Source organism: Urocitellus parryii, chromosome 9 (assembly GCF_045843805.1).
Source record: "Urocitellus parryii isolate mUroPar1 chromosome 9, mUroPar1.hap1, whole genome shotgun sequence".
NCBI classification, from domain to species: Eukaryota; Metazoa; Chordata; class Mammalia; order Rodentia; family Sciuridae; genus Urocitellus; species Urocitellus parryii.
The window spans coordinates 21,109,239-21,121,630 of record NC_135539.1 but is presented as its reverse complement, the minus strand read 5'-3'; the positions used below and the strand labels follow the sequence as shown (position 1 = coordinate 21,121,630).

Below are 12,392 nucleotides of genomic sequence, written 5' to 3'. Positions count from 1 at the left end.
TTTGCTTCACTAGACTGTAAACTCCATTTGAAGCATAACCCACGAGTTATTTCTGTAATTTTGTCTCCCCTAACTGCCTAGCACTATTCTATGAACAATGAATAAATGTTGTTAGAATAATGTATGGAAATTAGGCAAAAGACCAAACCTGAGACCAAGAATTCAGATTGATTCCTGAGTTAGCAAGCAAATCAGGATAGTCAAGTGGTATGAATAAAAAACTTTGTCAATCTCAGGTCTAATTTTGGTTCCCCTCCTTACTAGCAGTATGATCCTGGAAATGCTTAGATTCCCTCTTATGACACTTCTTGAAACTGGGATGGTATCCATCAACTCACGAAAATGGCAGCAAAGGATAAAATGAAGCACCAAGTGGTGGCACACACCGGTAACCCCAGGAACTCCGGAGGCAGAGGTAGGAGAGTTGCAAGTTGGACACTAGCATCAGCAATTTATCCAGACCCTGGGGATGTGGTAAAGCATCATCCTTACGGTAAAAATAAGTAAATAAAAAATATTTAAAAATTTTTAAAAGGCTAGGGATCTTTCTCAATGGTAGAGCACCCCTGGGTTCAATCCCCAGTATGGGGAGTAAAAAAAGAGGAAGAAGAGAAAGGAAGGAAGAAGGAAAGAAGGAAGGAAATGAAATGTTTAGTAGGGCGCGGTGGCACACGCCCGTTTTCCAAGAATCAAAGGAGGCTGAGGCAGGAGGATCCCAAATTCGAGACCAGCCTGGGCAACTTAGAGAGTCATAAATAAAGAAAGAAAAATAAAGGGCTGGGGGTTAGCTCAGTGATAGAGCACTTGACTAGCTAGCATAAGAAAGCCCGAGGTCCTGGGTTCAATTTCTTAGAAACACTGCACTAATGGTCCAGCTTCCTGCCCTTATGCATTCGTTGGCTTCGTTCAAACAGGCCGCCTTCTCCAGCAACCAATCAGAATGTTCGATCTTCAGTCGCAGGCCAATGAACAAGAGTAACAGGGAGACGGGGGTGAAAGGGCGTGAAGCCTAGTCTCGGCGCCATTGCACTTTAGGGCAAAAAGGTTAGGAAGCCGGCATGGCGCTCCGGTCAATAAAATCGATAGCTGGAAGCTGTCTGTGTTACAGGCAAAGGCGGTGCAGTAGCAGGGCCGCCATTTTCCCCGAAGGCATCTTCCGGTGCCTTTCACCCAAGTTCGGGCAGGAGTTTCCTGAATAACAGCGAGAGGTTTCCGTTATCCCCGCAGGCGGCCGATTCTGATTCCCTCCGGGCCTTCCCGGCCACGCTCAGCCCCGGGCTGGCGGGGGCTCCTAAATCTCGGGGTCCGTCATCGCCCAGAGGTCCGGGCTGGGAAGGAAAAGACCGTGGCGCGGGTTTCTCAGGTCCAATGGCGCCGCCTTCGGCTCCGCTCCCTGCTCGGGGACAAGGAGAGGCCGGACCTAGTCGGAGAAGGGGAAGGAGGCCAAGGGCCTTGAAGTTTGTGGACGTGGCCGTGTACTTCTCCCCTGAGGAGTGGGGGTGTCTGCGGCCCTCACAGAGGGCCCTGTACCGAGACGTGATGCGGGAGACTTACGGCCACCTGGGCTCGCTCGGTGAGGCCCGCCCCACTCCGCTTCCGCGGGGCCTAGAAGGGAAGAAGGAGTTTGGGGGCGGGGGCGGGGGCGGGCAGGGAGATCAGGGTCCTGTCCTGCGACCAGGTTTGTGTCAAGGGTGAGGGCAGACTGTCGGGAGCAGAAGCCGTCGGGTGGATTATCTGAGGATAGCTCTCTGACTTGGTTCTCCTTCTCCAGGATGTGCAGGTCCTAAGCCAGCCCTCATCTCCTGGCTGGAACGAAATACCGACGATTGGGAACCGGCTGCCCTAGATCCGCAGGAGTATCGGAGAGGATTAACAGTCCAGAGGAGTGAGTGAAAAATGCCCATGGAGAGCCTGCAGCCCTCCTATAGTGTTCTAGCCTCTAATGACTTAGTACTGAGTTTTGTTCTGGCTAGGGGTACCCATAATCCATTCTGTGTTGCTGCTACACTTAACTCTGTTCATTTTCAGGGCCTCCGGTTGTTTGTTTGCTTTGAAGTGTTGGGAATTGAACCCAGGGCTTGGTGCATGCTACGCAAGTGATATACCACTGAGCTACATCCTCAGCCCAGGGTCTTGTTTTTGATGGTATGAGGTTGGTCCACAAACAAAGATTATCAAGTCAATTTTCACACTAACCCGCTGTACTCCATTGTGTGTGTGAATGATCAGTGAGCTTCTTAAAATAGCCATTCTCCTGCCTCCTTCCCAGGATCCCTGTTGTGGCCTCCTTTAAATTGGACTCTGACCGAAACACCTTAAGTTTCTGTTTTTGGGTTTGGTTGAAGGGACCAAAGGATCTCATGGGGGAACACTGCCTGGGATGCAGCCCAATTCCCCCAACCCCCATGTGAAGCCCAGGGTAGCAGGTGCTCCACCACTGAGCTACATCCCCAGCCCTTTTTATTGTAAGACAGGATCTTCTCAGTTACTGAAGACTCAAACTTGCAATCCCTCTGCCTCAGCATCTGGGAGTAACTAGATTTACAGACATGCATTGCCTCATCCAGCCTCTTTATGCTTTTATGGCAGTGTGACCCTAAGTGGTGAAAAACATTTCTTCTCAAGATCAAGTAAGGCTCTGGTCAAGCCCATTCAGGTAGAACGACCCCAGATCTGCCCACAGGGGCAGAAAAAACTGTTTGGGCTGAGTTTCTGAGCCAGATTCTATAAGGCCACAGGTATTAAGATTTAGATCTGATCATATTTCCTTATTTAAAAACTTTCAGTTAGTTTTTGCCAAGGTTATCAAATGGCTGTTGTTTATATCTAAGTCATTTGAGGAACTTGGTAAAAGTACAGATACCAACACCCCACCCCAGATGCCCTGATTCTCTCTTGTGGATGTCTACGAGTTTACATTTCTTTTTTTAATAGCCCCATTGATTTGGATGTGCACCTAGATCTGTGAACCAGTGGGTAAAATATACTCCAAGGACCTTATTAACAAGACTTACAGCACTGGATCTCAAAATATGGTTCCAGCATTCCAGATTAGCAGCATTACTTGGGAACATGTTAGAAATGCAAATTCTTGGACCCTTCCGTAGTTTAGCTGAATCCAAAATTGGCACAATAAAGTTTGAGAGCCATTAGTTAGAGGGTCTTCTAACCCAGACACTGCCAGTTTACACCTCATTCTGCCTATACTCTTTTGCCACTCTTTTTTTTTTTAATATTTATTTTTTGGTTGTAACTTAACACAATATCTTTATTTTTTTAATTTTATGTGGTGCTGAGGATGGAACCCAGGGCCTCCCACGTGCTAGGCAAGCACTCTACCGCTGAGCCACAATCCCAGCTCCATCCCCAGCCCTTCTTTTTGTTTGTTTGTTTTAAGAAGGGTCTCACTGAGTTGCTTAGGACCTCACTAGCTGGGGCTGACACTGACCTTGAACTTGCAACTCCTGCCTTAGCTTCCCAAGTTGCTGTGGTTACAGGCATTCCCCAGCAGGGGCATGGGCCTATACTTTTTTATGACTTCACAGCCCCTGTAACACTGGAAGTGGAACCTTGGGACTTCATACTTTCTCCTCTGTCTGGTCTGCCATTTTTTATTCCATTACTAATAATATTCTATATTCCATTTTTTCTATAAAATGAACCTTAGAATATATTAAGTAGAAAAAAAAGAAGATGTAATTAATTTTGTATAAAACATGTATGTGTTATCTTTTATGTAAGAAAGGTAAGGGAAGAGAATAATATTGGTACTGCATAAAAAATACTTGAAGAAGCTACACAGTATGGTTTCTACAATGTAGATGGGGACAAGGAGGGGAGTTAAACTTCTCTGTGTTCCTCTGTGTTACCTTTTCAAAAACATGCAACTACAGCCTGGCCTTTAAAAACATTGTTTTTAAAGTCAGCTTAAACTCCTCCAAAAACTCTTCAATGACCTCTCTAAACTGTTTTAGGGGTTCCTAGAATACCATCCACATTTCCCTAACAGTATGTCACTCCTGTCTTTGGCACTAACTCTTAAGAACAGGAGCTGAGTTTATGGGTTTGTTGTTGTTTTTAGTTGTAGTTGGACACAATACCTTTATTTTATTTATTAATTTTTATGTGGTGCTGAGGATCTAACCCAGGGCCTGGCTACATGCTAGGCGAGTGCTCTACCTTTCAGTAGAGCCCCTGAGTCTATGGGTTTTTATAACCTATAACATTGTAAGAACAAGAGCCCAGTATTTCTTAAATTAATTTTTCTCTGTGTCCTTGTAGAAACCAGAAAGAAGAATGGGGAGAAGGAAGTATTCCCACCTAAGGAGGCACCCAGAAAAGGCAAACGGGGGCGGAGACCCAGCAAACCCCGACTGATTCCCAGGCAAACGTCTGGGGGCCCCATCTGCCCGGACTGTGGCTGTACTTTCCCTGATCACCCGGCCCTGGAAAGCCACAAGTGTGCCCAGAATCTGAAAAAGCCTTACCCTTGCCCAGATTGCGGGCGCCGCTTTTCCTACCCATCCCTGCTGGTCAGTCACCGACGGGCACACTCTGGTGAGTGCCCCTATGTTTGTGACCAGTGTGGCAAACGCTTCTCCCAGCGCAAGAACCTTTCTCAGCACCAGGTTATCCACACCGGGGAGAAGCCTTACCACTGCCCTGACTGTGGCCGCTGCTTCCGCAGGAGCCGGTCCTTAGCCAATCACCGGACCACACACACTGGTGAGAAGCCCCACCAGTGTCCTAGCTGTGGGCGTCGCTTTGCCTACCCGTCCCTGCTAGCCATCCACCAGCGCACACACACGGGAGAGAAGCCCTACACCTGCCTGGAATGCAACCGTCGCTTCCGCCAGCGCACCGCCCTAGTCATCCACCAGCGCATCCACACTGGTGAGAAGCCATACCCGTGTCCAGACTGTGAGCGCCGCTTCTCCTCCTCGTCTCGCCTGGTCAGCCACCGGCGCGTGCACTCTGGGGAGCGGCCCTACGCCTGTGAGCACTGTGAAGCCCGCTTCTCCCAGCGCAGTACACTGCTCCAGCACCAGCTCTTGCACACGGGAGAGAAGCCCTACCCTTGCCCTGACTGCGGCCGTGCCTTCCGGCGGAGTGGCTCCCTAGCCATACATCGCAGCACGCACACCGAGGAGAAGCTGCATGCCTGTGACGACTGTGGCCGCCGCTTTGCCTACCCCTCGCTGCTGGCCAGTCACCGGCGGGTACACTCGGGCGAGCGGCCCTATGCCTGTGACCTTTGCTCTAAGCGCTTTGCCCAATGGAGCCACTTGGCTCAGCACCAACTGCTGCACACTGGGGAGAAGCCCTTCCCCTGCCTTGAGTGTGGCCGATGCTTCCGTCAGAGGTGGTCTTTGGCCGTCCACAAATGTAGCCCCAAGACCCAAAACTGTAGCCCTAGATCTGCTATAGGGGGGCCCAGCCAAAGGGGTAATGCGCTTTAGAATGGAAAGGAACTTGTACTTCCTTTCACTTCATGGAGGAATCCAGAGAGGAGTTGTCCTAGGTCACACAGGGCAAAGCAAGAACTAAAATCCAGGCCTTCTGCTTCACATACCTGACCTTTAGTGTATTCTACCACATTGGCTGCCTTACTGTATGTGTCTAAAACAGTCCCATTAGGAGAGGTGACATCATTTTGTTAAATTTTCCAAGCTACCCTATCCTAAAATAATTTATGTGAACAGATCCCAGGGCTAAAAATCTTCATCTATTTTGAGTGCTGTCGGTTTAGTTTGTGCATACAGGATTACCTGTCCCCTTGCATGCTGTCAGGAAAATCCCATTTATAGGGAGCAGGACCTCTCATACTCTGCCTCTTTCTCCAAACAAGGCCAAAAAGCCCATTTTTTTCCACCACTCCTGCCAAGTGATCTACTGCTTGCTTGAAAACCCCCCTTGAGGTAGGGGGCTCACTACCTCACAAGGCAGGTCATTTCATCTATCTGGCAGTCCTTCAAATGATCTAGTTTCTTTTCTTTCTTTCTTTTTGATACTGGGGGTAGATACCAGGGCAGTTTGCCACTGAGCTACATCCCTAGCACTTTTTTATTTTGAGACAGGGTCTTCCTAAATTGCTGAGGCTGGCCTTGAACTTGAAATCTTCCTGCCTCAGGCTCCCTGAGTAGCAGGGATTACAGATGTAATCCCACACTACCCCTGGCAAAGTTTGTTGAATCCTGTAGGCTGATCTCAAACTTGCAATTCTCACCCTCCTGAGTAGTTGGAATTACAGGCTACTTCACTTTGCCTGACTTGGTCAATCATCCATTAAAGTCAGGGTTTCAATTTCCACTTGTGATCTTTCTCCAGTTTTTCCCCCCCAGTATCCCTTTTAAAGGGTCATACAAAAATAAGGCAGTACCCATAGTGTATGCTCTATACCTCTTTTATGTATATATATTAGTTTTCAATGGGGCTTTATTTATTTACATGTGGTGTTGAGATTTGAACCCAGTGCCTCACATATGCTAGGCAAGCACTCTACCACTGAGTTACAACCCTAGCTCTACATCTTTGGTCTATACTTGTTTTAACAGCTCTAGGTTGATGAGTCTGGGGGCAGCTGCGCTGTACCAGGGCTCTCCTGAGCTGCAGACTTCTAAATTCCCTAACCTTTCTTTCTAAATGACATTTGATAAAGTTATCTGGTTCAAGTTGGTATGAGACATAAGCACACTAAGCTTTGGGAGAAAGACTGATTTTTTTTTTTTTTAATTGGGAATTTAACCTAGGGGCCAGGGTGCTTTACCACTGAACTATGTCCTCAGCCTTTTTTTTTTTTTTTTTGAGACAGGGTCTTGGTAAAATTATTTAGGGCCTCACTAAACTGCTGAGGCTGACTTTGAACTTGTAATACTCAACTTTCAGAGTTGCTGGGATTACAGGCATGTACCACCATGTCCAGCAGAAAGACTAATCTGTGATTCAGCAGGTAATAGGGAAAAATGGAACTGGCTTACTATACTTCATCTGGCAGACTTGGATTCACTCCAGGCAGTTAGTGGCTGAAAAATCCAGAACTGGGTCTTATTTCTCCCCGATTCTCATGAGAATCAGCACAGAACCTATGAGGCGTCAGTCAACATTTTTTCATAAACTAAATGAGTCCATTCAAGGAGGGTAGAAAGATAGGTGACTGAACACAAAGAAGAGTGTATGTAATATCCATGCCCACCTCTCCTAATCTCCTAAGGGACCATGGCAGCAGTGTGTCTTAATTTTTGATGTCTCCACAGCACCCACCAGAGTAGGTAGGTGCACAGTAAAGCTTTATTAAATGTGAATGAGGCCTACCACTTTGCCTTGGGCAGCTGCACCAAATTGGAATTGCAAACATGACTCATTCCAACAGTTGGAATGGGTCTTTCTCCTACACTGGCTGTTTTTTCCTACAGTCCTGATCTTCGCTCCAGATTGGAGGAGCAGCTGGGAAACACAGTTTTGTAATTACCTCTGTTCAGGTCTTTAGCAAGTTGCATTGTAACTGTCTTGTTTCTCCTTGGATAATGAGCTGCCCAGTGGGCAGGGGTCATATCAGATTTGAACTCATTAAAATATTTGATGAATTAATTATGTTCATTGTGGAATTACTGTTTATAAAATGTAAATCTAATTCCTTAAGAAATCCACTGTTCCAATGGATATCCAGCCTTCCAGACCAGGAGACCTGCCCTGCCCTGCCCTAGCAGAGACCAACTGAAATGGCTGTTGAGTCTCCTGTGTTAAAACCAGCTCTTTTCCCTACCTATTGTCACCAGGATAGTCCAAGTATTTCCTCATGTAGGAAGCTTATTTATGTTAGGGCTTGAATCCAGGGCTTATAGTTGCTAGTCAAGTACTTAACCACTGAGCTGCGCCTCCAACCCTTTTGTTTTTAACTTTAGACAGGCTTGCTTTCTTCCTCCCTAGCCTCCAGGGTAGCTGGGATCATAAAGCATGTGCTACCATGCCTGGTGGAACTTCCTTTGAGCCTGGATAGTAATTCACAAAACTTGAGATCCATCAATTGCTAAATTCCATCATGTGGTTTGTGGAGAGCAGAAAGAGCAACTTCCTAGACTCCCTAAGACACTTCTGTCCCAGGGACCTTTCTAACTGTGACCTGAACTTATTCAGCATGTGATCCTTCTAATAAATTTCTTTCTCTGTTTAAGATAGTTTGAGTTTCTCTTACTTGCAAGCAAAAGAATTAACTATATGGGTTAACAATATGGGTTAACCTCCCTTCTGCCTTCATGCCTGTATGTAAACTGTAAATGAAAAAAATCACAGTGCTGTTGACAGAAGCCAGAATTCCTTTCCTGATCTCCAACCTCAATTGATTTTCTAGTATTTATATCTTCCAGATATTAACCACCAGTAAGTGTTGAACAGGAACTCCTTCATCCCGACTCTAAATTTGCCAGTGTAAGTACCCAATCAGATTTACTTGCTTTCATGTCATCTCAGGGCAAGTTCCTCATATGCAATGCTACTTGACATAGCTGTGCCTATTCCAAAGCTCAGACTTTACTCCATCTATTATTCTCTCTTTTCTTTAGATTTATAGTTTCAGAGTTCCTCTCATCTTGACACACACAGTCCAGCTCTATAAACACGCTAAGATCTGTCTTTAAAATATTAAAGAACTTTCTTCAGGCCTTTGTTTTCATCTCCTATTTTCACCTAATTTCTCTTTCTTCCCCTCCTTATTCCTTCCTTTGGTTGAATTCAGGGATCTCTACTACCATGGTACATCCCCAGTTCTTTGTATTTATTTATTTTTTAAATTTTGAGACAGGGCCTTGCAAAATTGCTGAGGCTGGTCTTGAACTTGTAATCCTCCTGCCTCACCCTCCCAAGTTGCTGGGGTTACAGGTGCGCACTATCACACTGGGCTTCACCTCAGTTTCTTGCAGCAACAACCTACACTCATGTGTCCACTTCTGGTTATTCTTTGACCTACTGCAATATTGTTAATTGATCAAGTTTTTGTTTTTCTGGTACCAGGGATTGAACCCAGGGCTACTTAGCCACTAAGCCACATCCCCAGCCCTTTTTAAGATTTTTTTCAATTAGAGACAGGGTCTTACTAAGTTGTTTAGGGCCCTCTAAGTTGCTACGGCAGGCTCTGAACTTGCAGTTCTGCTGCCTCAGCCTCTAATAGCCGCTGGGATTACAGGCATGCACCACCACACCTGGCTTGATTTGAGATTTTATGGTGTGCAATGTACTGTATTAAGCACTTGGTATGCATTCTGATCTCATGCTTACAAGAACCCCATAAGGTAGGTGTTCCCCATGGGTCCCTCATGTTCCTTCACATTCTGGTGAATATACCTAAAATGCAAGACTCTGCCCTCCACAAATTCTCACACTTAAGCTAATTCACTGACCTAGATAGAGCCTCTTAGTGAGACCCTATCTCAAAAAGACTAGGAATGTAGCTCAGTGGTACAGCACCCCTGGGTTCAATCCCCAGTAACACAAAATAAATATAACATTTAAATACATAAGCAAACAACTCTTTAGGCAGGCTGTTTTCTCAGAGTTGTGTTTGTAGTAGGCAATCTTGAGGGATGGATAATGTCTCCAAATGGGGAAAAGAGCAGTTTACTCACCACTTACTATAAAATATCAGGTCCCAAGCTCCTTGTTTTCCCCCTATAATTCAATTTCCTGTATGCCTCACATTCATCTGGTCCCCTCCATATTGGCTCTGGGGGACTTGGGAGAATGCAAACAAGTAACCAAGGCGTATGTGCTTGTGTTACTTGAGACTTGAATTATAAGGTCTTTTTATCTCTGACCCAGATATCTCTTGTCTTCTACCAATATCCATGAAACAATAACTAATTTATTAACTTGTAAGGAGACCTCAAATTCCAGACCTGATAGTAGATATTATTTTCCTTTAATATTCAATTGGATGGATAGATAGAAGAGATTCATTAGGGGAACTGGCTTATATGATAAGGAGGCTAAGAAGTCCAACCATAGGCCCTCTGCAAATTGGAGGCCATGGAATGCCAAAAGGGTGGCTCAGTCCCAGCCCTAAGGCATGAGAACATGGTGGTGGTGGGGTCACTAATGTAAGTCCTGAAGTCCCAAACTGGAGATCCTAGAATTCTAATGCCCCAGGGCAGGAGAAAAACATTTACCAATTCCAGGAGAAAGAGACCTTTGACTTTTTGTCCTCTCTGGGCCTCCAGCTGATTGGATAGTGCCTACCCACAATGAGCATCGATCTTCCCCACTTAGTTCATTCAGACTCACACACCAATCTCCTCTGGAACTCCCTTCAGACATGCCAAAAAATAATACTTTAGCAGTTCTCTAGGCATTCCTTAATTCAGTGAAATTGACACCTAAAGTTAACCATCACAAGTCCAGCCCTTGCCAATTTGGTATCTTCCAATAAATAATGAGGTAGTAGTTCTATCCAAGATTATGCAACTGTTTTGTATACAACAAAAAGTGCACTACTATATCTTCCCTCAAAGGGAAAGTAAAGTCTTTGGGTAATGTTTATTCTTCTCCTGATATCTTTTATCTTAAATACTATGATATAGGGCTGGGGATGTGGCTCAAGCGGTAGCGCGCTCGCCTGGCATGCGTGCGACCCGGGTTCGATCCTCAGCACCACATACCAACAAAGATGTTGTGTCCGCCGAGAACTAAAAAATAAATATTAAAAATTCTCTCTCTCTCCTCTAAAAAAAAATTAAATACTATGATATAAATTAACAACCCTTAAGCACTGAAACAAACCCAATAAATCTTTTTTTTTAAATTTTTTGGTACTAGGAATTGAACTCAGGGGCACTTGATCACTGAGCCATATCCCCAACCCTATTTTGTATTTTATTTAGAGACAGGGTCTCACTGAGTTGCTTAGGGCCTTGCTTTTGCCAAGGCTGGCTTTGAACTCCGGATCCTTCTGCCTCAGCCTCCTGAGCTGCTGGGATTACAGGTGTGCGCCATTATGCTTGGCTCCAATAAATCTTACTGTTACACAATAAAATAACAAGAGAAATTGAAAACAAAGATACTGCTTAACATATGAAAACACAAATTCTTAACAGTGTAAGAAAATACTCTTGATAATCATAGTCCTCATTTCTGAAACTAGTCACAATCTATATATGCCCCCAAGTGCTGGGGATGGAATGTAGTTTCATAAACATTCAGTAAGTGCTCTACCACTGAGTTACACCCCAGCCCCACAGCTACCCTCTACTACCATATTGTACTCCATTTACCTTCAGTAAGCACCTCAGCTAGTTTCTTACCTTCCTGAGTGGTCCAAATCTTCATTCCAGATGTCTTGGCTATTTGTAGTCTTGCTTTGAATTGGGTTTTAATTTCCCCTTGATCTTAATCACAGGGCATAGTAATACTAGGAGACGCTTTAAAGGATTACCTACATTCCAGACATATTCTTCCTTACCTCCATTATGGAGGACCAGTCGAATTTCCCCTTGGTAGTCGGGATAAGTGACCCCAACCAACTTAACCTTTGACTCAGAGGCATGAGGAACCCAAAGTGACCTGATAGCTGTCTTAACTTCCAGTTCAATGTGTCTCCTGGTAGAAGAATCCCCACTCTGGCATTAAGACCTCTAGGCCAGAAGGACATGTTACAGAAGCAGGAAGCAAAAAATTACTTGGTCACTACTGATAATGGTGAATTATGTCACTCCCACTTGTATCCCTTGGTTCCTGGATTTGTGAATCCTGGCTATGGGAATACTATAGTACTGTATACATAGTCCCCAGCTTATAATGACTCAACTTTCAATTTTACAATGGTGCAAAAGCAGCATTATGAATTCAGTAGAATCCATATTTCAAATTTCAAATATTGATTTTTCCCAGGCTAGCAATGTGCAGTGATACCCTTGTCATAATGCTGGACAGTAGAAGCAAGTCACAACTCCCGGTCAGTGACATGATCATGAAGGTAAACCAACAATAGTCTCTAATGATAGTACTGTGTTGCTAAGTCATAATATTTAGAATGTTAATTATATTAAATGTACTTTCAATTTGATATTTTCAATTTACAATGGGTTTATTAGGATATAGCCCTATCATAAGTCCAGAAGCCTCTATGTTGGATGCTGATCTGGAACAAACACAGGCTTTAGAAGAATCTTGCCCAAGCCCTGCAAAGTATTTCACTTACCTGGTGATGTGACCCTTCAAAGAGCCATTCCACTACTCCAGATGCTTCAGGATGATGAAGATCATGTTAGGACCAGTGAATCCACAAGCATGAGGCAATTATCTCACTTTTTTTGGCTACAAAGTGTGTTCCTTGATCAAAAGCAATGCTATGTGTAACACCAAGGTAGTGGATAAAGCATTCTGTGAATCCACAGATGTAGTTTTGG

The 12,392-nt window shown here is 44.8% G+C and overlaps 1 protein-coding gene across 2 annotated transcripts; it reads left to right on the top strand.

Annotated features, from left to right (window-relative positions):
- The first annotated feature begins 305 nt into the window (after positions 1-305).
- On the top strand, positions 306-8,133 carry LOC113190820 (uncharacterized). Of its 2 annotated transcripts, none has more exons than XM_026400310.2 (3): positions 306-415; positions 1,772-1,885; positions 4,282-8,133. In XM_026400310.2, the coding sequence occupies exons 1-3, from the start codon at positions 343-345 to the stop codon at positions 5,457-5,459; spliced, it is 1,365 nt and encodes a 454-aa protein (XP_026256095.2). In that variant the 5' UTR covers positions 306-342; the 3' UTR covers positions 5,460-8,133. The 2 variants fall into 2 exon arrangements, with proteins under 2 accessions (XP_026256095.2, XP_026256094.2); XM_026400309.2 differs by lacking the exon at positions 306-415 and adding an exon at positions 908-1,573.
- The last annotated feature ends 4,259 nt before the right edge of the window (positions 8,134-12,392 follow it).

Excerpts from the sequence above, each read along its gene's own strand:
- LOC113190820 (XM_026400309.2), top strand. The coding sequence starts at position 1,369 with ATGGCGCCGCCTTCGGCTCCGCTCCCTGCTCGGGGACAAGGAGAGGCC. Across the intron at positions 1,574-1,771 it reads CGGCCACCTGGGCTCGCTCG|GATGTGCAGGTCCTAAGCCA; the intron begins GTGAGGCCCGCC and ends CTCCTTCTCCAG. Across the intron at positions 1,886-4,281 it reads AGGATTAACAGTCCAGAGGA|AAACCAGAAAGAAGAATGGG; the intron begins GTGAGTGAAAAA and ends GTGTCCTTGTAG.